Here is a 26,078-nt window from a genome sequence, read left to right as displayed (position 1 = left end):
CACTACTCCATCTCCCCTCTAACACCCCAGCACTGCTCCATCTCCCCTGTATCCCCCCAGCACAGCTCCATCTCCCCTGTATCCCCCCAGCACATCTCCATCTCCCCTGTACCCCCCCAGCCCGGCTCCGTCTCCCGTCCCTCCCCAGCCCCGGCCCCCGCCCGGTTCCATTGTTCTCCTGCCGGTCTCCGGTGCCAGCCCCGTCCCCTCCCCTCTGGTCCCGGTGATGGGAGGACCCGGCCCGCCGGGAGCCGTGCCCAGCCTCGCCCCTGCGCCGCCCTGCGCGCCTGGCACCGGCACCGAGCCCGGCTCCGGCTCCGGCTCCGGCTCCGCTCTCTCCCCGCACCGGCGCCGCCGCCGCTCTCTGTCCCTTCCCCGGCCGGGGCCCCCGGGGCCCCCTCCCCCCGGCCCCGCTATGAAGGTTCTCCGGCACAAGATCGAGCTGCTGACAGGTAGAGCCCCCGCGGGCTGCCGGGGGTGGCTGGCAGGGCGACCCCGCGGGTAGATGGGCTCGGGGGGCTAGGGGGGGGGGGATATGGGCAGGGGGGAGAAGGCTTCGACCCCTGGCTAGGCTACTGGGGGCTGCCAGCAGCGCCCCCCTCCCCCCCATCCCCTCCCCTCCCCCTCCCCGCCGGCTTCTTCCCCAGCTGTGGGCTGTAGGGGGCACGCTGATTTGGGGGGGCACGGCGGGTGCTGCCCCGGGAGGTGCCAGGGCTGGGGGGCGGCCCGGGGGGGGGGGGGGGCTGTGCTGGCAGGGCAAGGGAGGGCAGCGCTGACTCGGCAGCTTCCTGCCGTGGGGATCCAGCAGGCAGCCAGCCCGGGGTGGGGGGATGGGGAGGAAGGGGCGGCTGTGGGACTGCTGGTGCATCCCTGCTGGTGCCAGCTCCTCTGCCAGCCTCCCCCTAGGGGGTGCCTGTGCTGCCATGGGGCTGGGGAGGGCTTTGCTCTGCTTGCAGGCAGCTTGAATCCCACCCCCCCGAGCCCCCCCGAAGTGCTCAGCCCCTTCCTGCCGTTCCCAGGGGGGGAGCCCACACTGCTGGACTGCTCTGTGGGCACCGGTGGGGTGCAGCCCTCTGCCTCCCCACCACGGCAGCAGAGAGAGCAGGGCAGGAGGTGGCCCAGGCTGTGCCACCCTGGGGCTTTCCTCCAGCCCACTGTAGCCCCTCAGGGGCATGATGCTGGGGGCACACTTCTGGGCCTGGGGCTGCAGGCTCCCTTCCTTCCTTCCTTCCTCTCCTCACCCTCCTGGAGGTCATCTTCATCATCTTGCCTGCCTGGCAGGGGCCAGTCCTCACTGCCCAGCTGGCACACACTGCCCAGTTAGCCCAGGGAATCCATGCCAGCACCCAGGGGTGCCACACCTGCACCAGTGCAGGAGGCTTGGGGCCTGGGAGACTCCTGTGGCACTGAGGGCAGCAACCCAGGCACCCCCCCAGGCACGCTGCCCAGGGGCAAACCCTTCCCATGGCCTCAGGAGGAGGAAGAGGGTGAGCATGGGCAAGAGAGGTGGGGAAGGGTCTGGAGGAGAGGGCTGGGGGGGGGGAGAGGAGCAGCTGAGGGAGCTGGGGGGGGGGGGTTCAGCCTGGAGCAGAGGAGGCTGAGGGAGACCTCCTTGCTCTCTGCAGCTCCCTGAGAGGAGGCTGCAGGGAGATTGGTCTTGGGGTCCCCTCCCCAAGGAGCAAGCCACAGGACAAGAGGAAATGGCCTCAGGTGGCCCCAGGGGAGGGTCAGGTTGGCCATGAGGAACAATTTCTGCCCCAAAAGGCTTCTCAAGGCCTGGTCCAGGTTGGGGTCTCCATCCCTGGAGGGGTTGCCAAGCCCTGGAGATGTGGTGCTGAGGGCCAGGGTTTGGTGGTGGCCTGGCAGTGCTGGCTTGGGCTGGATGACCTCAAAGGTCTCTTCCAACCCAGACAATTCTGTGACTGGGGGGTGCTGCTGCTGGTGATGATGATGATGATGATGATGATAGGAACCACAACAGTGCATTGCCTTGCCATGAGCTGGTTAGCCAGCACCTGGCTGGGGAAGGTAAGGCACTGCTGGCTCCTCCTGCCCCTATCACAGTGCCAAAGTGGTCCTGAGGCAGAGCCACCAGCCCTAAAGGGAGCACTCATGGTGGCAGCTGGGCTGGGATCTGGGCTGGGGTGAGGCAGGAGGAGTGCCCAGCAAATGGTGGCACCAGCCTGAGGGGGCAAAGTGGCAGCAGAGGTGGGTGGTGCCAGAGCTGGCACCCTGGGCACAGGGGGTGCTGGGGGAACATTGGAGCAAGCCAAGCTGGGGGGAGCCATGGTGGGGGGGGCAGGGAAACCCCCAGAGTGATGGGATGAAGGTGGGAGTGGATTGAAGCTGGGAGAGGGGAGATGAGAGTGGAGAGGAGGAAGGGATTGTTGGCAGGGAGGCTGGGGAGAGCCTGGCACAGGCTGCCCAGGGAGGCTGTGGCTGCCCCCTGCCTGCAGGGGTTCCAGGCCAGGCTGGATGAGGCCTTGAGCAGCCTGGGCTGGGGGGAGGGGTCCCTGCCCATGGCAGGGGGCTGGCACTGGCTGATCCTTAAGATCCCTTCCAGCCCAACCCGCTCTGGGGTTGCCTTTGCCAGCCCCATTGCCCTGGTGGGACCCAAGCGGTTCGGCCCCCAGAGCCATGGCTTCTCCAGCAGCCCTCTGCTGCAGAGCCAGGCTGGGTGCCACTGCCCACAGCCCCACTGCTGCTGCCCTGGAGAGGAGGATGCCAGTGGGGTGGCAGTGGGGAAGCCAGCAGCAGCAAGCCTGGCTCTGACCCTGCTGCCCCGCCGGGGCTTGGGCACTGCTTTGGCTGCCCGCCCCCTGCCAGGCACAGGGTGCTGGTTGGCACGGGGCTCTGCCACGTCCCTCTGGCAAGGTCACAGGGCCTCTCCTCATAGCTCAGCTGCCCCCCTATCCCCCTCCCTCCCATGTTAGCTGCAGGCTTTAATTAAAGAGAGGCTAAGTGCTGTCCCCAGACACCCCCGGGGGCTGCGGGCACACAGCGCGGCGGCACCGGCGTGGGACACTGCTGCTGCTGCTGCTGCTGCTGCTGCTGCTCCCCTCCACCCCCAGCTCCTGGTGAGGCTGATTTCCCTGCTGTTCCTCCCCTTTTCCCATGCCTTTTTTCACCCTCCAGGGGACTGTGCTCCAGGGGGTCGTGGGCTGGCTTGCCAGATGATTCTGCGTTGTCTCGGGGCAGTGTGGCTGGCAAGCCGCTGGCAGGATGGGACCTGGGGGTGCTGATGGCCAAGCGGCTGAACAGCAGCCAGCAGTGTGCCCAGGGGGCCCAGAGAGCCAAAGGCTTCCTGGCTGGGCTCAGCAATGCTGTGTCCAGAGCAGCAGGGAGAGGATTGTGCCCTGGGGCTCAGCTCTGGGCACCTCAGGGTCCAGCTCTGGGCACCTCAGCCCAAGAGAGCTGTGGAGGTGCTGGAGCCAGGGCAGAGCAGGGCAGGGAAGCTGGGAAGGGCCTGGGGAAGAAATCTGCTGGAGAGAGCCTGAGGGAGCTGGGGATGGTCAGGGAGAGACAGAGGAGGCTGAGGGGAGACCTCACTGCTGCCTGCAGCTCCCTGAGAGGAGGCTGTGGAGAGGCTGCTGCTGGGCTCTGCTCAGAGGGAATCAGTGACAGAAGAGGCAATGGCCTCAAGCTGCCCCTGGGGAGGCTCAGGCTGGACAGTAGGAAAGATTTTTTCCCCAGCAGGAGTGGGCAGGCACTGGCACAGTCTGCCCAGGGAGGTGGTGGAGTCCCCAGCCCTGGCTGTGTTTCAGGGTGGTTTGGCTGTGGTGCTTGGGGCTGTGGTTTAGGGCTGAGCCTTGCAGGGTAGGGCTCTGGGTTGGTCCTGGTGCTCCTGAGGGTCTCTCCCAGCCTCAGTGGCTCTGTGGCCTTGCTGGTGTGCTGCAGGTGGGGGCTGTGCCCCTGTGCAAAGCCTCTTCCCCAGCCATGGATGTGTTCCTCTCCGTGGGGAGCTGTTGGCACCTCCCCTGCTGGGCTTTTGTGCAGCTTCAGGCTTGGAGGGACCCTCTGGGTCACAACGATGAGCAGAGGGCTGGAGCTGCTCTGCTCTGAGCACAGCCTGAGAGGGTTGGGGTTGTGCAGGCTGCAGAGGAGAAGGCTCCAGGGAGACCTTCTGGTGGCCTTCCAGGAGCTGCAGGGGGCTGCAGGAAAGCTGGGGAGGGACTTTGGAGGGGGTGAGGGAGGGCCAGGACTGGGGGAGATGGAGCAAAAGGAGAAGTGGGGAGCTGGAGATTGGCTGTGGGGAAGAAGTTGTTGGGCAGGAGGGTGGTGAGAGCCTGGCCCAGGCTGCCCAGGGAGGTGGTGGAAGCCTCCTGCTCAGCCCTGGAGGTGTTTGCAGCCAGGCTGGAGGTGGCTGTGAGCAACCTGCTGTGGGGTGAGGTGTCCCTGCCCATGGCAGGGGCTTGGAGCTGGCTGAGCCTTGGGGTCCCTTCCAGCCCTGGCAGTTGTGTGATTGTGCAGTGGGGGTGACATGGAGACACTCAGTGCTGGGCAGCCTGGGACACTCAGGAGGCTTCCTGGTGGTGGAGTTTCTCCCTCCAGAGAGTCCTGGATGGCTCTGAAGGAGCAAAGCAAAGGGTGGTGGTGCCTGCAGAGAGCAAGCAGGTGGCACAGCCTGGGTGAGCTTTGAATGGAAACCTCAGCTGGAGGAGCAAAAGGTGGCTCTGGAGAGGAGTTTGTGGGCAAGCCCTGTAGTCCTGGTGGCTTTACAATGCTTGTAAGGCACTGCTTGGCCTCTCCCCAGCCCCAGTGTGGGCTGAGCTGGGTTTGAAGGGGATCAGAACACCTTCCTTGTGAGCCAAGGCTGAGAGCATTGAGGCTCTGAGCCTGGGAAGGAGCAGCCTGAGAGGGATCTCAGCAGTGCTGAGCAACACTGCCAGGGGGGCTGGCAGGAGGCTGGCACCAGGCTCAGTGCAGTGGTGCCCAGGGACAGCACAAGGGGCACAGAGCTGAAGGGCAGAAGTTCCACCTCAGCAGGAGGAGCAACTGCTGGGATGGAAGGGTGGCAGAGCCCTGGGGCAGGGTGCCCAGAGAGCTGCTGGAGCCTCCATCTCTGGACCCATCCCAAACCTGCTCGGTCCTTCCTGGGTGACCCTGCCCTGGACTCGGTGATCTCCAGGGGTCCCTTCCCTGCCCCCTACCATTCTGTGGTGCTGGGAGAGCGTGGAGCAGGCTTGACTGAGGCTGTGGATGGAGCAGGGACCACGTTTGCTGTGATGCTAGCGCGACCCCAGGTCCCCCCCAGTACTGCAGGGGACATGGGCAGGGGTGGGCAGGCAGCGCAGGGAGCCTGGGACCGGCGCTGTCCTGCTCGGAGCTCCTCCGGAGGCTCGGCCCCGGGGCAGGGCTGGGAAGGGAAGCTGTGAGGCTTGGGGGCTGGATGCTGTCCGAGAGCAGACAATCTGCTCCCACTGGGACCTGCCAGCCCTGGGTTGTCCTCGGGGTCCCCTGCAGCTGTCACTGTGCTCACCCAGCTGATGGGGGAAAGGTTTCCCCCCTGCTCCCCTCTGGTTTCTGAGCTGGGCTGGCACCGGGGAGGGGGTGTTTGGAGATGCCAGCATTGGGGGTTCCAAGTCCCAGTGCTGTGCTGAGCAGCAGCCAGGCTCACAGCTCTGCTGAGTGGTGAAGTCTGCCCCTGCAAGTCACAGACCCCCAGAGCTGGCAGGGCTGGAAGGGACCCCAAGGCTCAGCCAGCTCCAAGCCCCTGCCATGGGCAGGGACACCTCACCCCACAGCAGGTTGCTCACAGCCACCTCCAGCCTGGCTGCAAACACCTCCAGGCATCAGCAGGAGGCTTCCACCACCTCCCTGGGCAGCCTGGGCCAGGCTCTCACCACCCTCCTGGCCAACAACTTCTTCCTCACAGCCAATCTCCAGCTCCCCACTTCTCCTTTTGCTCCATCCCCCCCAGTCCTGGCCCTCCCTGACAGCCTCCAAAGTCCCTCCCCAGCTTTCCTGCAGCCCCCTGCAGCTCCTGGAAGGCCACCAGAAGGTCTCCCTGGAGCCTTCTCCTCTGCAGCCTGCACAACCCCAACTCTCTCAGGCTGTGCTCAGAGCAGAGCAGCTCCAGCCCTCTGCTCCCCCTCCTGGCCCTGCTCTGGACATGCTCCAGAGACGTCCTGCAAGTGAGCTGCTGGCTGCCCAGCTCCTGCTTGGCAGGCAAGAAGAAGAGTTTGGGAGCAGAGGCTTCACCTCTGGGGTTCTCCCATCACTGCCACACAAACTCCAAGCTGCCTCTCTGCTGCCCTGCTGCTCAGAGAGCCTCTCTCTGCCTCCCAGCGTGAGCAACGCTCCCCCTGCGGTGGTCTGGCTGTGCAGGGGCATCTCCCTCTGTCCCACCCCCACCTGCCTGCAGTCTAACACCTGCCCCAGCGTTGGATTTTCCCTCTCTGACCAGTGCTGGAGGGTGGGTAGGGACCTCAGGTGCTCTTGCCCTGGGCTGAGCGCTTCCAGGGGTGCCCCACACAGATGGACTGAGTTGGTCTTCCAATTGCAGTAAGACCAAACCCTGGGGACAGGTCTGACCCCGACTGGAAGAGAGCTGAGCTGGAGATGGAAGCAGAGCTCTGCTAGGCACTGCCTGCCCCATGCCTGCCCCATGCCTGCTGCCAGCTCCCAGAGAGGCTCACTGCAGCCTCCAGGCAGCCCTCATGGGAGGAGTGGGCAGAGTGGAACCGATGTGGGTCCTGTCCCCACGAGCAGGCAGGCTCCAGAGGGGGCTGGGGTGAAAGGGGGCCCAGGCAGGCCCTCCCCTGACAGCTGTGTCCCCCTGGGCAGGGCTGCTGCTGCAGGACATGACCATGGCAGGGCTGCATGAGCTGCGCTTCACCGAGGAGAAGCCGCTGCTGAGGAGCCAGGACACCGAGCTGGTGAGGCTGGGGGGCACCCTGGCTCCTGCACAGGGGGGGTGCCAGCATGGGGGGGCTCCAGCTGGGGCTTGAGTGGGGGTGAGCTGGCATGGGCACACCTCTGGGGCTCTGCAGGATGGGGAGGGGGGCTGCTGTGCAGGGTGCTGGTGTCGGTGCTCAGGTGTGCACAGGGCTCTGCTTGGGGCACAGCAGCCCCCTGGATGCTCCAGGCTTGGGGCAGAGGGGCTGGAAACTGCCCAGCAGGAAAGGAGCTGGGGGTGCTGGTTGGCAGCAGCTGAGGGTGAGCCAGCAGTGTGCCCAGAGGGGCAAGAAGGCCACCAGCAGCCTGGCCTGGAGCAGCAATGGTGTGGCCAGCAGGAGCAGGGAGGTGATGGTGTCCCTGGAGTGGGCACTGGGGAGGGCACAGCTTGAATCCTGGCACCAGTTTTGGGCTCCTCACTCCCAGAAGGTCTCTGAGGAGCTGGAGCAGGGCCAGAGAAGGGCAACAGAGGTGGGGAAGGGTCTGGAGGAGAGGGCCGGGGGGGTAGGAGCAGCTGAGGGAGCTGGGTGGGGGCTCAGCCTGGAGCAGAGGAGGCTGAGGGAGACCTCCTTGCTCTCTGCAGCTCCCTGAGAGGAGGCTGCAGGGAGGTTGGGGCTTGGGCTCTGCTCCCCAGGCTCAGGGGATGGAAGGAGAGGAACTGGCCTGGGGTTGTGCCAGGGGAGGCTGAGGTTGGAGAGGAGGCAAAATGTCTTTGGTGGCAGAGGGGTCAGGGCCTGGCAGAGGCTGCCCAGGGAGGTGGTGGAGTCCCCATGGCTGGAGGTGTCCCAGAGCCCTGTGGCCGTGGCACTGGGGGCCAGGCTTTGGTGCCCAGGGTGGGGTTGGGCTGCTGCTTGGCCTGGAGGATCCCAGAGAGCTTTTCCCAGCCAAAGCACTCCTGGCTCTGTGTGTGAGCAGGGGCTGCCTCCCCATGCCAGTCCAGCCCTGTGTGCTGGGCACTGCGTGCAGCCCTGTGCAGGGGCTGCGGATGTGTCTCTGCGTGTGCAGACCTCCGGCCCCCCTGCCCCCCCTGCAGCCCCCCCAGCGCCCCGGGGAGTGGCTGCTCGTGGTGCCTCCTGAGCTGGCCGTGTGGAGGGTGCCAGGGGAGGGAGGGCTGGCAGGGGGTTGTCTCTCTCCCTAACAGCTCCTTCTCTCCCCAGGACAACTCAGATGTCTTCCTCTCCGCTGCGGACATGGACTGGAAGGTAGGACCAGCCCCAGGCTGTGTCCCCCCCACCCCTGGGTCCTGCAGGGGACAGCGGCGGGCGGCTGAGAAAGGCTTCAGGACCCTGAACAGAGCCAGGGGCGTTGCTGTGCCCCCTTCCCCCACCCCGCATCCCGTGGCAGGACGGTGCCCGGGCATCCATCGAGGCCAGGGTGATCGCTGCCAGGCAGCCTCTGTGCCGCTGCCTGGATGTGGCTGGTGGGCAGCTGGCAGCGAACCAGGGACAGAACCCTCCCTGCCAGCGGTGGCTCCCGCGGAGGGCCCGAGCTGCTCTGCCGGCCCCTCTGCCATCGCCATGGCAATGGTCTCCCGGGCGATGCTGGCTGCCTGCTTGCATAAGGCTGTTTGAAAGGAGGTTTTCTAGGAGGCTTGAGGCATTGCCCACTCCGTACCCCCCACCTCCCCCGGAGGGAAGGGGCCCCTCCGCTCCCCTGCCTGGCTCCTGCCGACCTTGTACCTCCAGCTCACCTCTTTGGAGCCTGGGGGGGGGCTCAGCTCATGCTTGGCTCAGGTGTTGGTCTTCATCACTTACATCCCTCTGGCCAGGCTCATCCTGCAGCAGGCTGCCCCTGCAGAGGTCAGGGTGCTGGGGGAGGAGGAAGGAGGGCAGTGGGGCTGCCAGCCCTCTCCTAAACCCTCCCCTCCCCAGGCCACCAAGAGACAGGTGGTGAGGTGCTGCCTTGCCAGCAGCTGGGGCCACCAGGAGGGCTCAGGTGGTGCTGGCTGACCCCTGCCAGGTGCAGCACTGAACCAGCAGCACCTGCAAGGCTAAAAGAAACCTCCTGGGAGAGGGGCAGGGGAGGGCAGCTACCTGCTTTGGCAGGCTTCAAGGGGTGCCCAAGCTCTTGGGACTGGCATGCTCGGTCTCCACCACCCACACAGGTGGCAGGGTGCAACCCAGTGGGGAGCAAGGACTTTGGGCAGGCTGCTGGCACAGGGCAGGGGATTTTGGGTGGAAAAGAGATGCCACCCACCCCAGCAGCTCCACAGCTGGGGAGATGCTGAGGCCAGGAGTGGCAGCCTGGGCAAGGTCTGGGCTGCTTCTTGCTTGGCTTGCTCGGGGCTGACCACTGAAGGAGAAACCAGACCTCTTTGTGCCACTGGAAGGAGGACAAGGAAGGAGAGGGAGGCAAGGAAGCAGCTCCTGGGAGCACCACAGGCACCAGGAGGGCTCTTGCTCAGCTAGGCTGAGGGAGGGGCTGGTTGGCATGCAGAGGATGCTAAGGAGCAAGGACTCTGCCAGGGCAATCTTGGCACACCAAGATTTCAGGGACTGGCCCACAGCAGTGCTGACCTTCAGCCCTGGTGGTGCCCAGGTGGCAAATGCCACAGGGAGGCCCCTGTGTGCCCCTTGGCACCCACAGAACATGAGCTGAGCTTCTCTCCAGCCAGGGCCTCTGCCCTCTTGGTTCCACTCCTAGGGGGATGGGGTGGGGTGGGGTGAGCTTCCCAGCTTGTGCTGGGGCAGCTGGAAAAGGGCAGGTTGAGACTGGAGAGGAGCCCTGCCACATGTGGTCACAGGACAGAGCAGTTGGGTGTCCTTTGTGCCCACCAGCCAGAGCCACCCTGGGGCACAGCTCTGTAGCCAGAGTGCAGCAAACAGCCTGGGACCTGCAGAGCAAGGCTCTGGGATGGATTCAGCTGACCCTATTCAGCCTGGAGAAGGGAAGGCTGCAGGCAGAGCTCAGAGCAACCTTGCAGGAGCTGAAGGGCTGCAGGAGAGCTGGGGAGGGACTGTGGGCAAGGGCTGGGAGTGCCAGGAGCAGGGAGAATGGCTTGGAGCTGGCAGAGGGCAGAGGGAGAGGGGAAAGGAGGAAGAAATTGTTGGCAGTGAGGCTGGGGAGAGCCTGGCCCAGGCTGCCCAGGGAGGCTGTGGCTGCCCCCTGCCTGGAGGTGCTGAGGCCCAGGCTGGATGAGGCCTTGAGCAGCCTGGGCTGGGGGGAGGGGTCCCTGGGCATGGCAGGGGGTTGGAGCTGGATGATCTTCAAGGTCCCTTCCGACCCAACCCATTATAATAGCCTCTGGACCTCTCTCCTTTCCCCAACCCTGGCACTGTGCAGGTTGGGTCCCAGCAAAGGCTGGGAGCTGCCTGCCCTTCCTCCAGGAGCTCTCACTCCATCCTCTAGGCTTAGCTCCTTGGGTTGGGCCAGAGGAGTCGGGCTGGGGGCTGCAGGCTGGAGCAGAGCTGTGTGCAGGGCCAGAGGAGCCGGGCTGGGGGCTGCAGGCTGGAGCAGAGCTGTGTGCAGGGCCAGAGGAGCCGGGCTGGGGGCTGCAGGCTGGAGCAGAGCTGTGTGCAGGGCCAGAGGAGCCGGGCTGGGGGCTGCAGGCTGGAGCAGAGCTGTGTGCAGGGCCAGAGGAGCCGGGCTGGGGGCTGCAGGCTGGAGCAGAGCTGTCTGCAGGGCCAGAGGAGCCGGGCTGGGGGCTGCAGGCTGGAGCAGAGCTGTGTGCAGGGCCAGAGGAGTCGGGCTGGGGGCTGCAGGCTGGAGCAGAGCTGTCTGCAGGGCCAGAGGAGTCGGGCTGGGGGCTGCAGGTTGGAGCAGAGCTGTGTGCAGGGCCAGAGGAGCCGGGCTGGGGGCTGCAGGTTGGAGCAGAGCTGTGTGCAGGGCCAGAGGAGCCGGGCTGGGGGCTGCAGGCTGGAGCAGAGCTGTGTGCAGGGCCAGAGGAGTCGGGCTGGGGGCTGCAGGCTGGAGCAGAGCTGTGTGCAGGGCCAGAGGAGTCGGGCTGGGGGCTGCAGGCTGGAGCAGAGCTGTGTGCAGGGCCAGAGGAGCCGGGCTGGGGGCTGCAGGCTGGAGCAGAGCTGTGTGCAGGGCCAGAGGAGTCGGGCTGGGGGCTGCAGGCTGGAGCAGAGCTGTGTGCAGGGCCAGAGGAGTCGGGCTGGGGGCTGCAGGCTGGAGCAGAGCTGTGTGCAGGGCCAGAGGAGCCGGGCTGGGGGCTGCAGGCTGGAGCAGAGCTGTGTGCAGGGCCAGAGGAGCCGGGCTGGGGGCTGCAGGCTGGAGCAGAGCTGTCTGCAGGGCCAGGGCTGTGTGTCTGGGTGTGCTGGGTCTGGAGGAGCCTTGCTGGTCTCTGCCCTACCCACGCCGGCTGCCGTGCAAGGGCTGAGGGCATCGCTGCCTGTCTCCATCTGCTGAAGGAGGGAAGATGGAGCAAGTACCGCACGGTGCCAGGCTGGGGGGTGGCTTTGGGGTATTTTTTTTGTCTCCTCTTCATAAACAAGGGTATTTGGGGCCAATTGGAGCATGAATAATTCCAGCAGCAGCCAATGGCTGAGCCTTGGCTCCATCGCCGCCTTGCCCGCAGTGGAGCCCGGAGCTGCCGGGGCTGCGCATCTCGTCTAGGCGGGGAGGGGACGCGGAGAGGAGGAGGAGGGGGGAAGGGAGAAGGGGGAGGGCTCAGCGCAGGGGCTGAGGCTCGGTTATAAACCCAGCGGAGGGGCTGTGCCAGCGCAGAGTTCGGCTTCGCCGCCGCCGCCCCTGCTTCCCTCTGCCCCGCGCCGGGACCCTCCGCTCGGCCCTCCCTGCCCCTGGGCATCCTCGTCCCGCCGGCTCCTCACCATGCCCGAGTGCTGGGATGGGGTAGGTACCGCTGGGCCCCCCACCCCGTGCTCGCCTCTTTGCCCGGGGTGGGGGGTTTTGCTTCGGTCGCTTGCCCAGGCTGCAGTTATTTCACCCCGAGCGGCGCTTGGGCTGAGCCAGGCGGGTGGAGGGCTCTGTGTGTGGCAGGACGGGGGGGGGGCTGGAGGATGCACCCCCAGCCCCACTGCTGCATCTCTGTCGAGGTTTTGGGGACAAGATGTCCTTGAGAGCGTCCTCCCCGAGCCGGCTGCGGAGATGCTGTGGCGAGGCCGCAGGGTTGAGCAAGCACGGCTGGGGCTGGGGGCTGCCGCGGGGGGTGGGGGGAGAGGGAGGGTGTCATGCTGCCTCTTCCCCACCCCTAGCCTGGTAGAGGGGAAGGGTCTCTTGCTGCTTTTGAAGCCCCCCCGCCCCCCTCAGATGTTTTCCATCCTCCCCTGTCATGGCTGGTGTGGAGGGGGCCAGCAGGGTGGGAGCACTGCAGCAACGAGGGGCGGGGGGGGGGGGGGGGGGGATAACGCAGGCAGGGCTGGGTTCTCTTGGGCATCTCTGGGTTCTGCCAGCCCCCCAACATCCTTCCTTTGCTGAGACTGTGAGTTGGCACTGCCCCTCTCCCTCCTGGCTGGCTGTATCCCCTGCACCCCCAGCCTGTTTCCCCCCTTTCCCCTTCTCCCCCCCCCCCCCCCCAGCGAGCATCCCTGCAGCAGAGGGCAGGGCTGTGGTACCCAGCAGCGCTGCAGAGGCTGCACTGCAGGCAGGGATGTGCCTGGCTCGGCGCTGGGGGGGGGGGGGGTAGCAGTGCCCGGGGAAGGAGCCCCCACCCCTGGCATGTGATTTTTGGGGTGTGATTCTCGGGCTGAGCTGTTGCTGGTGAGGCTGTGCTGGGGACTGTGAGCATGGGGCTGGCAGCCCTGTGCCCAGGAGGGGCTCTGTGACCTTGGGCCCGGCCCTTCCTCCCGCCTCGGTTTCCCCTCGCCTGCTGCTGTGGTTTGGGGGGGAGGGGATGTGCTTGCTCATCACCTGCTGCCCGATGGAGACCTGGAGAGTGGGGAGACAGCTGTGGGCCAGAGCTGGAGTTGGGGGGATGCCCTTGAGGAACCCAGTCTTGTCCCCACTGAGCCCTTGAGCTGCCCTTGGGCGCTGCGCCCTGCCGGGCACGGCGGATCCTGGCGGAGGGAGGCGCTGCAGCGAGGAGACGCTGTCCCTCAGGGTGCTCCCTCCCTCCCTCCCTCCCTCCCTCTCTCCCACCTGAGGCCTGTGTCCTTCAGAGTCCTTGCTGGTGTGGAACCCACGGGAGCATCCTGATGCCCACATCCCCCTCCCAGCCACGGGGCCGCCGGTGCCCGCAGCAAGGACTGCGCCGCTTGGGTGCCCTGCCAGCAGCCCCTGCCCAGCCCTGTTCACCCGGGGATGCTCCTGCAGCCCCCATATCCCACCTCGGAGGTCACTGCCAGAGGGCTGGCTGGCAGCAGCAGCAGCATCTGGAAAGGACCCCTGGGGGGATGCCTTGCCCAGCACCCTGGGCTCACAGCCGCAGCGGCTTTTGCTGGCTGGGGGCAATGGCCACGGAGGTGAGGCTGGAGCCCTCCCAAGCCAGGGGAGCTGAGGGACAGGGCCGTCCTGGCCTCCCCATGGGGCACAGCCATTTCAGACAAGGGATCTGGAAGTTCCTCCAGCTGTCATTCTGAGATCAGGCTGTGGCATTCCCTTGTGGGTTGCTGCCTGCCTGCTTGTCCCAGACACAGCAGATCCAGGCCAAGAGGCAGGGCTGGGATCCCTGGCACTGCTGCCAAAGCTCTCCCTCAGCCTCAGGCCCTGGAAGATCTCCTGCCCCATCCTTTGGTCCCCCTGTCCCATCCCATCCTCCTCTGCTCCTAAGACTTTTCTTACCATCCCACCCCATCCCACCCCACACTATCCTATTCCAAGTCCCCCTGTTTCCCCCCTCTTCCCCCTGCTGTTCCCCGCAGGGATCAGTGGGGGCTGGGAGCATCTGGATGTCCAGAGCTAAGGGCTGCCCCAGCACAGCTGCTCCTCTTTTCCTTGTGCGCAGAGCTGCCTGGGAAAGCTGTGGTGAAGGACGGAGGAGGATGGGGTGGGATGGGGATAGCAGGGCAGGAGAGGATGTCCCGAGGCAGGCAGGTGTCAGCCCTCCTCTCCTCTCCCCCCAGGAGCACGACATTGAGACCCCCTACGGGCTGCTGCACGTGGTGATCAGGGGCTCTCCCAAGGGGAACCGCCCGGCCATCCTCACCTACCACGACGTGGGCCTCAACCGTGAGTGCTGCTCCCTGGGGCCGAGGGAAGAACCAGCCTGGGGCTGCACAGGCTGCTGGCACGTCCCCCCAGAGCCCCGTGGCTCGGCTCCTTTGCCCCCTCCCATGGAAGGCGCCCGGGCTGCCTTGGCTTTTCCCCTGCACCTCAGAGCACCAGCAGGGGGCTGGACGCTCAACCGAACCCAGGAGCGTTTGGCCACCGCGGGGTTGGCTGTCCCCACCCTGGCCACACAAGGCAGGGATGGGCTGCAGAGGATGCTGAGTCAGCCTCCAGCGCCGCCGCTGGCCTGCTGGTACCCGGGCTGGTGGCAGGGTGCAGACCTGGGGGGGACAGCAGGGAAGGAAGTGCCCCCAGCAGGCTGGGAAAGAGGGACCCCGAGCCAGGGCTCCGGATGGGGAGATGCTGAGCTCTCTCGGTCAGCCTGCGGTCTTGCACCCCGAACCCCTGCCGCTGGCTGAGCTGGGATGAGAGGGGAGAAGCAGAATGTCCTCCTCCTGCTGGCTGAGGCTGAGTCATGCTGAGGCAGGCTGCAGGAGCTGCAGGAGCTGCAGGAGCTACCTCGGCAGCACAGGAGCAGCTTCTGCCCAGGGATGGACCACGGTGCTTGGGGTGGAGCTCAGATCCGGCCCCAGCCTGGCGTTCGGAGCTGCCGGCCGGCCCCAGCCTGGCGTTCGGAGCTCAGATCCGGCCCCAGCCTGGCGTTCGGAGCTCAGATCCGGCCCCAGCCTGGCGTTTGGAGCTCCCAGCCGGCCCCAGCCTTGCACTTAGCGCTCACAGCCGGCCCCAGCCTGGCGTTCGGAGCTCAGATCCGGCCCCAGCCTGGCGTTTGGAGCTCAGATCCAGCCCCAGCCTGGCATTTGGAGCTCAGATCCAGCCCCAGCCTCGCACTTAGCGCTCCCAGCCAGCCCCAGCCTGGCGTTCGGAGCTCAGATCCGGCCCCAGCCTGGCATTTGGAGCTCAGATCCAGCCCCAGCCTCGCACTTAGCGCTCCCAGCCAGCCCCAGCCTGGCGTTTGGAGCTCAGATCCGGCCCCAGCCTCGCACTTAGCGCTCCCAGCCGGCCCCAGCCTGGCGTTTGGAGCTCAGATCCGGCCCCAGCCTCGCACTTAGCGCTCACATCCGGCCCCAGACTGGCGTTTGGAGCTCAGATCTGGCCCCAGCCCTGGCGTTAGGAGCTCCTGGCCGGCCCCAGCCTGGCGTTTGGGGCTCCCAGCCTGGCGTTTGGGGCTCCCAGCCGGCCCCAGCCTGGCGTTTGGAGCTCCCGGCCGGCCCCAGCCTCACGCTTAGCGCTCCCGGCCGGCCCCAGCCTGGCATTAGGAGCTCCCAGCCGGCCCCAGCCTGGCGTTTGGCGCTGCCGGCTGGCTCCAGCCTGGCGTTTGGCGCTGCCGGCTGGCTCCAGCCTGGCATTCGGCACTCCCAGCTGGCTCCAGCCTGGCATTTGGCGCTCCCAGATGGCTCCAGCCTGGCATTGGGAGCTCCCGGCTGGCCCCGGCCTGGCGTTTGGCGCTCCTGGCTGGCTCCAGCCTGGCGTTGGGAGCTCCTGGCCGGCCTCAGCCTCACATTTAGAGCTCACAGCCGGCCTCAGCCTCAAGTTTAGATCTCACCCCCAGCCTCAGCAGTGATGCAGCCAGCATTGGCTGTGGGTTCTGTGGTGGCTACCCAGAGCTCTCAGGGCAGGGTATGGGAGGGCTTTGGTGGCACTTCCCCTGCTGGCTGAAGGGCAGTGGGAGGACAGATGACCTCTTTCCATGCTCCCCTCAGCCCAACAGGGCCCTGTGCTGGGGCCAGTGCTAGGACCAGGACTCTTCACTACATTCATCAGGGGCCTGGAGGAGGGCACAGAGGGCACTGCCAGCAGGTTTGCTGCTGGCACCGAGCTGGGAGCAGTGGCTGAGCCCCCCCAGGCTGTGCTGCCATCCCCCCAGGCCTGGGCAGGCTGCAGAGCTGGGCAAGGGCAGAGTCTGACAGCTGGGAAAGAGCAACCCCAGGGAGCAGCAGAGGTTGGGCACTGAGCTGCTGGAGAGCAGGGAAGGGGAGAAGGACCTGGGGGTGCTACTTGATGGGAGGTGACCATGAGCCAGCAATGTGCTCTGGGGGCCAAGAAGGCCAAGGGCAGCCTGGGGTGGATCAGAAGGGCTGTGGGCAGCAGGTCAGAGAGGTTCTCCTCCCCCTCTGCTCTGCCCTGCTGAGGCCACAGCTGGAATCCTGTGTCCAGCTCTGAGCCCTCAGGTCAGGAAGGAGCTCAGGGAACTGCTGAGAGAGTCCAGCAGAGAGCCACAGAGCTGCTGCAGGCAGGGGAAGATCTTCCTCAGGAGGAGAGCCTGAGGGAGCTGAGGGCTCTGGAGCAGCCTGAGGGAGCTGAGGGCTCTGGGGCTGGGAGCAGCCTGAGGGAGCTGAGGGCTCTGCAGCTGGGAGCAGCCTGAGGGAGCTGAGGGCTCTGCAGCTGGGAGCAGCCTGAGGGAGCTGAGGGCTCTGGGGCTGGGAGCAGCCTGAGGGAGCTGAGGGCTCTGCAGCTGGGAGCAGCCTGAGGGAGCTGAGGGCTCTGGGGCTGGGAGCAGCCTGAGGGAGCTGAGGGCTCTGGGGCTGGGAGCAGCCTGAGGGAGCTGAGGGCTCTGGGGCTGGGAGCAGCCTGAGGGAGCTGAGGGCTCTGGGGCTGGGAGCAGCCTGAGGGTGAGCTCCTTGCTGGTGCTGAAGCTGTGCAGGGTGATGCCCAGAGCCAGGCTCTGCTGGGGGCTGCCCAATGCCAGCACCAGGGGCAGTGGTGGAAGCTGAGGCAGAGGAAGCTCCATGGCAACAGGAGGAAAATGTTTCCCCTGTGAGGTGCCAGGGGCCTGGAGCAGGCTGCCCAGGGGGCTGTGGAGTCTCCCTCCCTGGAGACATTCAACCCCCCCTGGATGTGTTCCTGGGGGAGCTGCTCTGGGTGCTGCTGCTCTGGCAGGGGGCTGGGACTGGAGGAGCTCTGGAGGTCCCTTCCAGCCCCCAGCATGATTCTGTGCCTCTGTGGCCTGGGCTCTGATGCCTGCTGCCTGCCCTTTCCCAGACAAGCTTTGCTTCAACACCTTCTTCAACTATGAGGACATGCAGGAGATCACGAAGCACTTCGTGGTGTGCCACGTGGATGCCCCTGGCCAGCAGACGGGAGCCTCACAGTTCCCTCAGGGGTAGGTGCCAGCTTTAGAGGGCTCCCTGTGCCTTGCTAAGCTGTCCCTTCCCTGCCCACTGGGCTGTTGCTGCCTGGGCAGTCCTGCCCTGCCTGCCAAGTCCCTCCAGGCCATGGCAAAGCCTGGGGGCAGCTGACTGCTCCGGAGCAGTTGGTGGGTGGGTGGCATTGCCCTGCCCCCTTCGGGCAGCCCAGCTGCCCTTGTCCCCAGCCTCCTCACTCTGTGCAGCTCCCACAACTGCTGTCCTGTGCCTCCCTGTGCCACAGGTACCAGTACCCCTCCATGGACCAGCTGGCTGCCATGTTACCCAGCGTGGTGCAGCACTTTGGGTGAGTCCAGCTGCCAGGGAGGACGGAGGGCAAGGAGGCAAGGAGCAGGGGCTGGGGGGGGGGAGGGGGAGCTGGCACCCTGCCTGTCTGTCTTGTGGGTGGAGGAGGTGCTCCAGGGGATGCATGCTGGAGCCCAGTGTGTCCCCCCCCCCCCCCCCCCAATATGGACCTCTCTCTGCTTCCCAGGTTCAAGTACGTGATCGGGATCGGAGTCGGGGCAGGAGCCTACGTGCTGGCCAAGTTTGCTGTGAGCCTGGGGGCTGGGGGGGGGGCTGGGGGGGAATGTGGCAAGGAACAACTCCATGCACCAGCAGAGGTTGGGGATGGACCTGCTGGAGAGCAGGGAAGGGGAGAAGGACCTGGGGGGTGGGTGGAAGGATGACCATGAGCCAGCAATGTGCTTGGATGGCCAAGGGCAGCCTGGGGGGGATCAGAAGGGCTGTGGGCAGTAGGTCAGAGAGGTTCTCCTCCCCCTCTGCTCTGCCCTGCTGAGGCTTCATCTGGAATACTGCGTCCAGTTCTGGGCCCCTCAGGCCAGGAAAGACAGGGAGCTGCTTGAGAGAGTCCAGCAGAGAGCCACAGAGCTGCTGCAGGCAGGGGAAGATCTTCCTCAGGAGGAGAGCCTGAGGGAGCTGAGGGCTCTGGAGCTGGGAGCAGCCTGAGGGAGCTGAGGGCTCTGGGGCTGGGAGCAGCCTGAGGGAGCTGAGGGCTCTGGGGCTGGGAGCAGCCTGAGGGAGCTGAGGGCTCTGGGGCTGGGAGCAGCCTGAGGGAGCTGAGGGCTCTGCAGCTGGGAGCAGCCTGAGGGAGCTGAGGGCTCTGGGGCTGGGAGCAGCCTGAGGGTGAGCTCCTTGCTGGTGCTGAAGCTGTGCAGGGTGATGCCCAGAGCCAGGCTCTGCTGGGGGCTGCCCAATGCCAGCACCAGGGGCAGTGGTGGAAGCTGAGGCAGAGGAAGCTCCATGGCAACAGGAGGAAAATGTTTCCCCTGTGAGGTGCCAGAGGCCTGGAGCAGGCTGCCCAGGGGGCTGTGGAGTCTCCCTCCCTGGAGACATTCAACCCCCCCTGGATGTGTTCCTGGGGGAGCTGCTCTGGGTGCTGCTGCTCTGGCAGGGGGCTGGGACTGGAGGAGCTCTGGAGGTCCCTTCCAGCCCCTGACACTCTGTGATGATTCCCTCCAACATTAAATTTGCCAGCCCAGCTCAGCTGGAAGCGAATGAGGGCTGCATTTACAAGCAAACCTCCCACCCACGATGGAAATGCAACGAAGAAGGACAGAACAGCCAACAGTCACAACACTGAAAGGGATTTACAACCAACAAGCAGCACAGGAACCCTCCCTGGCCGAAGAGCAGGGGAAGCTAATAGCTTCTCCCCACTCTGTTCCTCTCCCTACCCACCCAGTGCACAAAAGGGACAAGAGCCAGAGCAGGGAAGCTGTGGTTGACACCAGCCACAACCAAAGCGATGCAGACAAGGTCAATAAAGCCAGGAGAAGCATCAGCCAGAGCCAAAGAAGCCAAAAGCCTCCCTGGTAGAAGCCTCATCCCTGGAGGTGTTTGCAGCCAGGCTGGAGGTGGCTGTGAGCAACCTGCTGTGGGCTGAGGTGTCCCTGCCCATGACAGGGGCTTGGAGCTGGCTGAGCCCTGAGCTCCCTTCCAGCCCTGACAGTTCTCTGATTCTATGACCTGAAGGGGCTGCAGGAGAGCTGGGGAGGGACTGTGGGCAAGGGCTGGGAGTGCCAGGAGCAGGGAGAATGGCTTGGAGCTGGGAGAGGGCAGAGGGAGAGTGGAGAGGAGGAAGGAATGGTTGGCAGGGAGGCTGGGGAGAGCCTGGCCCAGGCTGCCCAGGGAGGCTGCGGCTGCCCCCTGCCTGGAGGTGCTGAGGCCCAGGCTGGATGAGGCCCTGAGCAGGCTGGGCTGGGGGGAGGGGTCCCTGGGCATGGCAGGGGGCTGGAGCTGGCTGATCTTTGAGCTCCCTTCCAACCCAACCCAACCCCTTCTAGGATGCTGTGATGGCTCCCAGCACAGGGCTCCACCAGCTCTGCGTGCAGAGCAGTGCTGCTGGGTGGGGAGATGCCCGGGGGGGGCTCCTCCCTCCCCTGCTGAGCATCCCCCCTCTTGCCCTCTGCAGCTCATCTTCCCCGACCTGGTTGAAGGCTTGGTGCTGATGAACATCGACCCCAACGGCAAGGGCTGGATCGATTGGGCGGCTGCCAAGGTGGGCAGGGCCCTGCCCCCCCTGCCGGCCCCGGGGGCTCCCTGGGGCAGGAGCCGGCCATGAGGGTGCTGTAACTGCCCTTTGCTCCCCCCCACAGCTCTCTGGCCTCACCAGCACCCTGCCAGACACCGTCCTGTCCCACCTCTTCAGCCAGGTAAGGGCTCCACGTCCTGCCAGACCCCTGCCCAGCCTCCCAGCTGGGTGCCACAGCGCCGCTGGTGCCCCTGTGCCCGGGATGGACCCTGCCTGTGTCCCTCCTGCCCGACCCAGGGCTTAGCCTATGCCAGCTGTGCAGCTCATGCCCACACCCTGCCTGGCTGTGCTGCCCTGCTGTGCCTGCATGCCCAGCCACACTGCCCAGCTGGGTGCCACAGTGCCACTGACCTGCCCCTGTGCCCAGGATGGGCCCTGCCTGTGTCCCTCCTGCCCGACCCAGGGCTTAGCCTATGCCAGCTGTGCAGCTCATGCCCACACCCTGCCTGGCTGTGCTGCCCTGCTGTGCCTGCATGCCCAGCCACACTGCCCAGCTGGGTGCCACAGTGCCACTGACCTGCCCCTGTGCCCAGGATCGACCCTGCCTGTGTCCCTCCTGCCCGACCCAGGGCTTAGCCTATGCCAGCTGTGCAGCTCATGCCCACACCCTGCCTGGCTGTGCTGCCCTGCAGTGCCTGCATGCCCAGCCACACTGCCCAGCTGGGTGCCACTGGACCTGCCCCTGTGCCCAGGATGGGCCCTGCCTGTGTCCCTCCTGCCCGACCCAGGGCTTAGCCGTGCTGAGGGTGCCAACCTGTGCCCACCTCCATGCCCAACCACACTGCCCCCAGCCTCCTGCCCCCAGTGAATGCTCTCCTGGTCTCCATCCCCTGGGGGGCAGGAGGAGCTGATGAACAACACGGAGCTGGTGCAGAGCTACCGGCAGCAGATTGGCAGCGTGGTCAACCAGGTCAACCTCCAGCTCTTCCTCAACATGTACAACAGGTGGGTGCCAGCCCTGCCCCTGCCAGCCCCAGGGGCTGCAGCATCCCTGCCTGGCCCTCAGGGTGCCAGGGGGAAGCCTGACCCCCCCCCCCCGTTTGGGGGGCTGGCATCGCCTCCCCCGCGCCCGAGCGATGGCACAGCCTCGCCGTGGCCCACGGGGGCATGCCCCTGAGCTCTGCTCTGAGAGCTGGCACAGGCCTGGCAAGGGGCCAGAGATGCTGTGCCACGTGGGCAGAGGGCCTTGGTGCTCTGCTGGGCACTGCCAGTGTCCTGGCAGGGGGGGACCAGGGGGTCCTTCATCAGCAGGGTGCCGGCAGAGCAGGGCTGGGCGCTGCTTCCCCAAGCTGGTGGTGCCCCGGCTCCTGCACCCTGGCACTGGTGGTGCCCCAGCTCCTGCACCCTGGCACTGGTGGTGCCCCAGCTCCTGCACCCTGGCACTGGTGGCATCACCTCCCCAAGGTGCCCAGCTTGGCCCTTTTCCTCCTTTCTCAGCCGCAGGGACCTGGACATCAACCGGCCTGGGACTGTGCCCAATGCCAAGACGCTGCGGTAAGAGCCAGGCTGGCATGGCATGGCATGGCATGGGAAGGGGGGTGGTGGTCCACTCATGCCAAGCCCTGACTGTGCCCCTTCCTCCTCTCCCTTCTAGCTGCCCTGTGATGCTGGTGGTTGGAGACAATGCACCTGCTGAAGAGGGGGTGGTGAGTGCAGGGGTAGTGCCCACAGGGTGCCCACTGGCAGGCATGGTCGTGCTCCCTGCCTGCTCAGACAGGGGGTGGAGGGAACTCCTGTGCCAGCTTTCCTGCCCAGGTGGGCACCTGCCCCTCTGCATGGCTGCCACAGCTGCAGGGCCTCCATCTCCTCCTGTGCCCGTGGCCAGTGGTTGGCACACACCTGGGCACAGCCCCTGCCTAGCCTCACGCGCACAAGCAGCTGCTGGCACCCAGCTGCATGGCACAAGCAGCAGCCACGAGTCCTCTGCTGGTGGCCACGTTGGCACAGGGGGGTGTTAGTGCATGCCCAGCGTGTGCCAGCCACCCCAGATGCCACCCCAGCCCTCCCCCTTCTCTTGCCTGGCAAGGGGGAAGTCCTCCCCACCCTGTGGCAAGAGGTGGTGGTGGTACTGCAGGCTCAGGGTTTGCCCAGCTGGGCCGGGAGATGCCAGCTGTGGTGCCAAGGGGACGGTGGCAGAGGGCGGGTGCCAACTCCTGCCAGCCTGAGGGCACCCCAAGGGTGCTCACCTCCCCTCACCTCTCACCCACAGGTGGAGTGCAACTCCAAGCTGGATCCCACCAACACCACCTTCCTGAAGGTAGGTGGGGGGCAATGCCAGCCAGGTGCCCACCCAGTGCCCCTTTGCCCTCTGGCACCACCTCCCATCCCAGATCTGTCCTGGCCAAGGGGCTGGGGACAGCCAGGTGCTGCCCACCCGGTGCCCTCTGGCACCACCTCCCATCCCAGATCTGTCCTGGCCAAGGGGCTGGGGACAGCCAGGTGCTGCCCACCCGGTGCCCCATTGCCCTCTGGCACCACCTCCCATCCCAGATCTGTCCTAGCCAAGGGGCTGGGGACAGCCAGGTGCTGCCCACCCGGTGCCCCTTTGCCCTCTGGCACCACCTCCCATCCCAGACCTGTCCTCACCCCCAGGGACATGTGGGGGTGGCAGGAGCGCTCCAGCAGCAGCATCCTGCCAGTGGGTAGCAGGGTGGGTGGCAGAGGCTCCCTGGCACCCTGAGCAGGACCTTCTCTCTGCAGATGGCTGACTCTGGAGGGCTGCCCCAGGTGACACAGGTGAGCCCCCCCCCCGCCCCGGGCATGCTGGGCCCTCGGACGCCCCCTGGGGCTGGCACGGCGGGCACAGGGCCGAGCAGGGAGCCTGGCCCCGGTGCCATCTCAGCCTTGTTCTGCTCTGTCCCCACAGCCTGGCAAGCTGACCGAGGCCTTCAAGTACTTCCTGCAGGGCATGGGCTACAGTGAGTGCCAGGGACGGGCAGGGGTGGGCAGCGTGCCCGGGGCACCCTCTCTGTGTATCTGTGCCCCCCTGTGTGCCCCGGCGTGGGTGTGCCACGCAGCTGGGGCGAGGCAGGGCAAGGGCTCCTGGCCCTGGGGGGCAGCCAGCACAGCTGATGCCCTCTCTCTGCCCTCCCTGCCCTCCTCCCCCCCGTGCCAGTCACCCACCTGAAGGACCGGAGGCTGAGTGGAAGCTCAGGTACCGCTCAGTGCCGCTCGGCTGGTGCCCACAGCTGCATGGTGCCCGCCTGGCCTGTGCCCTCCCGCTGCCTGGGCAGCTTTGGGAGCAGCCTGGGCTGGCCCTTCCCGGCCAGGTGCCCTCTGCCTCGCTCTGCTTTGCCTCAGACGACCTCCTGAGCACGGTGCCAGGGGCTGAGCGCTGCCCTCCGGAGGAGCCCGCCCGCTGCGGGCACAGCCTCGCCGGCGTTAACCCTCCTCCAGCAGGCTGGCAGCTGTGCCCGCTGGGCATCGTGCTTGGGCGGGGGTCTCCCCTTCCCTGCACACCACGGGAAGCCGGGAGAGCTCCCCTCCCACCTCGCCCCTCCCCCGGAGCCCACCGCCTCCCGCCCGGTGGCTGCACGCCCGGAGGAGCTGTGCCCAGGACGCAGCGTGCCCCGGGGCGCTCCCTGCCTGCCCCGGGGCGCTCCCTGCCTGCCCCGGGGCGCTCCCTGCCTGCCCCGGGGCGCTCCCTGCCTGCCCCGCTGCCCCTTGCCAGCCTGGAGCCGCTCCTCTTGTGCCAGCACCGCATGCTGCAAGCTCATGCCCGGGGTCCCCTCACCTCGGGCAGCAGGCACCGGTGGCTTTGCTTGCGTGGGGCCGATGCCATCTGGGGTCCTGCTGGCATTCAGAGAGACCCCAAGCCCTCCCTCTCTCTCTCCCCCCCTCCCTCTCTCTCTCCCCCCCTCCCTCTCTCTCTCCCCCCCTCCCTCTCTCTCTCCCCCCCTCCCTCTCTCTCTCCCCCCTCTCTCCCCCCCCTCCCCCCCTCCTCTCTCTCTCCCCCCCTCCCTCTCTCCCCCCCCCTCCCCCCCTCCCTCTCTCTCTCCCCCCCTCCCCCCTCCCTCTCTCTCCCCCCCTCCCTCTCTCTCCCCCCCTCCCTCTCTCTCCCCCCCTCCCTCTCTCTCCCCCCCTCCCTCTCTCTCTCCCCCCCTCCCTCTCTCTCTCCCCCCTCCCTCTCTCTCTCCCCCCTCCCTCTCTCTCTCCCCCCTCCCTCTCTCTCTCCCCCCTCCCTCTCTCTCTCCCCCCTCCCTCTCTCTCTCCCCCCCTCCCTCCCTCTCTCCCCCCCTCCCTCCCTCTCTCCCCCCCCCCCCCCCTCTCCCCCCCCCTTCCTCCCTCTCTCCCCCCCTTCCTCCCTCTCTCCCCATCTCCTTCCTCCCTCTCTCCCCCCCTTCCTCCCTCTCTCCCCCCCTTCCTCCCTCTCTCCCCCCCCTCCCTCTCTCCCTCCCCCCCCTCTCCCCTCTCCCCCCTCTCTCCTCTCCCCCCCTCTCTCCTCTCCCCCCCTCTCTCCTCTCCCCCCCTCTCTCCTCTCCCCCCCTCTCTCCTCTCCCCCCCTCTCTCCTCTCCCCCCTCTCTCCTCTCCCCCCTCTCTCCTCTCCCCCCCTCTCTCCTCTCCCCCCCTCTCTCCTCTCCCCCCCCCCCTCCTCTCCCCCCCCCTCTCTCCCCCCCTCCCTCTCTCTCCCCCCCCTCCCTCTCTCTCCCCCCCTCCCTCTCTCTCCCCCCCTCCCTCTCTCTCCCCCCCCCCTCTCTCTCCGCCCCCTCCCTCTCTCTCCCCCCTCCCTCTCTCTCCTCCCCCTCCCTCTCTCTCCCCCCTCCCTCGCTCTCCTCCTCCCTCTCTCTCCTCCTCCCTCTCTCTCCCCCTCCCTCTCTCTCCCCCTCCCTCTCTCTCCCCCTCCCTCTCTCTCCCCCTCCCTCTCTCTCCCCCTCCCTCTCTCTCCCCCCTCCCTCTCTCCCCTCCCCCTCTCCCCCCTCCCCCTCTCCCCCCTCCCTCTCTCTCCCCCCTCCCTCTCTCTCCCCCCTCCCTCTCTCTCCCCCCTCCCTCTCTCTCCTCCCCCTCCCTCTCTTTCCCCCCTCCCCTTCTCTCCCCCCCCCTCTCTCCGTGTGCCCATGCAGTGCCATCTGCCAGCATGACCCGGCTGGCACGCTCCCGCACGGCCTCCCTCACCAGTGCCAGCTCCGTGGAGGGCACACGCCCGCGGGCCTGCACCCACTCGGAGAGCACCGAGGCCATGGGGCAGATCAACCACACCATGGAGGTCTCCTGCTGAGGGCCCTGCCCGGCGCCGACGTCTCCTCCAGAGCCACCTCCCCCTCCATCAGCATCCTGCCGGCCCCCCGCCCGCTCCCTGGACGCCCTCCACCAGGGCCCTCACCCCTTTCGGGGGCTGATTATTTTTGTCTTCTCTTTGCCCCTTGGTCTCCTCCTCCTCCCCTCGCCTGGCACCGGAGAAGGAGAGGGGCTGCCAGCCACTGCCTCTCGGCTCCGGCTCCTGGCTTCAGCCCTGGCGTCGGTCCTCACCCTCCCTGGCATCAGCCCGGCCCTGGCTGGGGAGGGTGGGCGGCAGGGCGACAGGGCCAGGACGGGGCTGGGGGGCGGGAAACAGGGGCAGGGTGATGAGATGGGCACAGAAGGGAGAGAGTGAGATGAGGGCAGGACGGCAGGCTGCGGGCAGGAGGTGGAGAGGTTGGGTCCCGCAGGTCAGCCGCTGGTGGTTGGCCAGACCCGAAGGGAGGAGAGGAAGAAGGAACTGCCCTCCCCGAGGGCTCCCCGGGGCCACTCCTGGGCATGCGGCTCCCGTTCGTCCCAACCAGCCCTCCCTGGGCAGAGGTGGCACCGGGGGGGAGGGAGTCCCCCCGGCCCACCCGGGACCTATTGCACCCCAGACTGTCCCTCGCCCTGGTCAGAGAGGTGCTTCCCGGGCGGCAAGTAGGACAATCACCACCGACCACCAGAAACGCAGTGGGGCAGAGGGCAGGGGGCTGTGTGCCCCGGCTGGCACAGTCCCTGGCACACTGGCGCTCCCTCCGAGCTCCGGGGCTCAGACACCACCAGGTCTGGGGACCTGGCACGGCGCTTGTCCCCTCCAGTTCCACCGCAGCCTGCTGTGAGCAATAAGGTGAGACACGACCCTGTCCCCCGGTGCTCTGCCCTGCAAGGTGCCAGCGGTGTAGGGGCCGTCGGGAAGGCCCCCGGGGGCTGGCTTTGGTCACAGAGCTGCCCAAGACCCACCACCACGGCACCAATTCCCACCCCCCCCAGACCCTGGGCACTCAGCAGAGCATCTCTCAAGGGCTTGGCTCCCCCCTCCGAGCCCTGGGGCCCCCCACTCCGGCTACCAGCCCTGGGTGGATCCAGCTTCTCAGGCTCGGCAGGGAGAGCTGCACCATCAACCCCCCCGCCCCCCATCAGCCCCCCCAGCCGCTGCTGC

General features: G+C 66.8%; 1 protein-coding gene across 2 annotated transcripts; it reads left to right on the top strand.

Annotated features, from left to right (window-relative positions):
• The first annotated feature begins 391 nt into the window (after positions 1-391).
• Positions 392-25,220, top strand: NDRG4 (NDRG family member 4). Of its 2 annotated transcripts, XM_054170238.1 has the most exons (17): positions 392-452; positions 6,787-6,878; positions 8,055-8,099; positions 13,860-13,965; positions 17,005-17,125; positions 17,392-17,454; positions 17,641-17,701; positions 19,582-19,668; positions 19,766-19,822; positions 20,543-20,646; positions 21,139-21,195; positions 21,296-21,347; positions 21,911-21,958; positions 22,402-22,437; positions 22,568-22,619; positions 22,817-22,855; positions 24,763-25,220. In XM_054170238.1, the coding sequence occupies exons 1-17, from the start codon at positions 416-418 to the stop codon at positions 24,915-24,917; spliced, it is 1,212 nt and encodes a 403-aa protein (XP_054026213.1). In that variant the 5' UTR covers positions 392-415; the 3' UTR covers positions 24,918-25,220. The 2 variants fall into 2 exon arrangements, with proteins under 2 accessions (XP_054026213.1, XP_054026214.1); XM_054170239.1 differs by lacking the exon at positions 22,817-22,855.
• The last annotated feature ends 858 nt before the right edge of the window (positions 25,221-26,078 follow it).

This window comes from Dryobates pubescens, chromosome 19, assembly GCF_014839835.1.
Source record: "Dryobates pubescens isolate bDryPub1 chromosome 19, bDryPub1.pri, whole genome shotgun sequence".
NCBI classification, from domain to species: domain Eukaryota; kingdom Metazoa; phylum Chordata; class Aves; order Piciformes; family Picidae; genus Dryobates; species Dryobates pubescens.
This window is presented reverse-complemented; position numbering and strand designations above follow the sequence as displayed.

Coding starts and splice junctions, on each gene's coding strand:
- NDRG4 (XM_054170238.1), top strand. CDS start 416: ATGAAGGTTCTCCGGCACAAGATCGAGCTGCTGACAG. Junction 6,879..8,054: donor GGAGCCAGGACACCGAGCTG/GTGAGGCTGGGG, acceptor TTCTCTCCCCAG/GACAACTCAGATGTCTTCCT. Junction 19,823..20,542: donor TGTCCCACCTCTTCAGCCAG/GTAAGGGCTCCA, acceptor CCTGGGGGGCAG/GAGGAGCTGATGAACAACAC.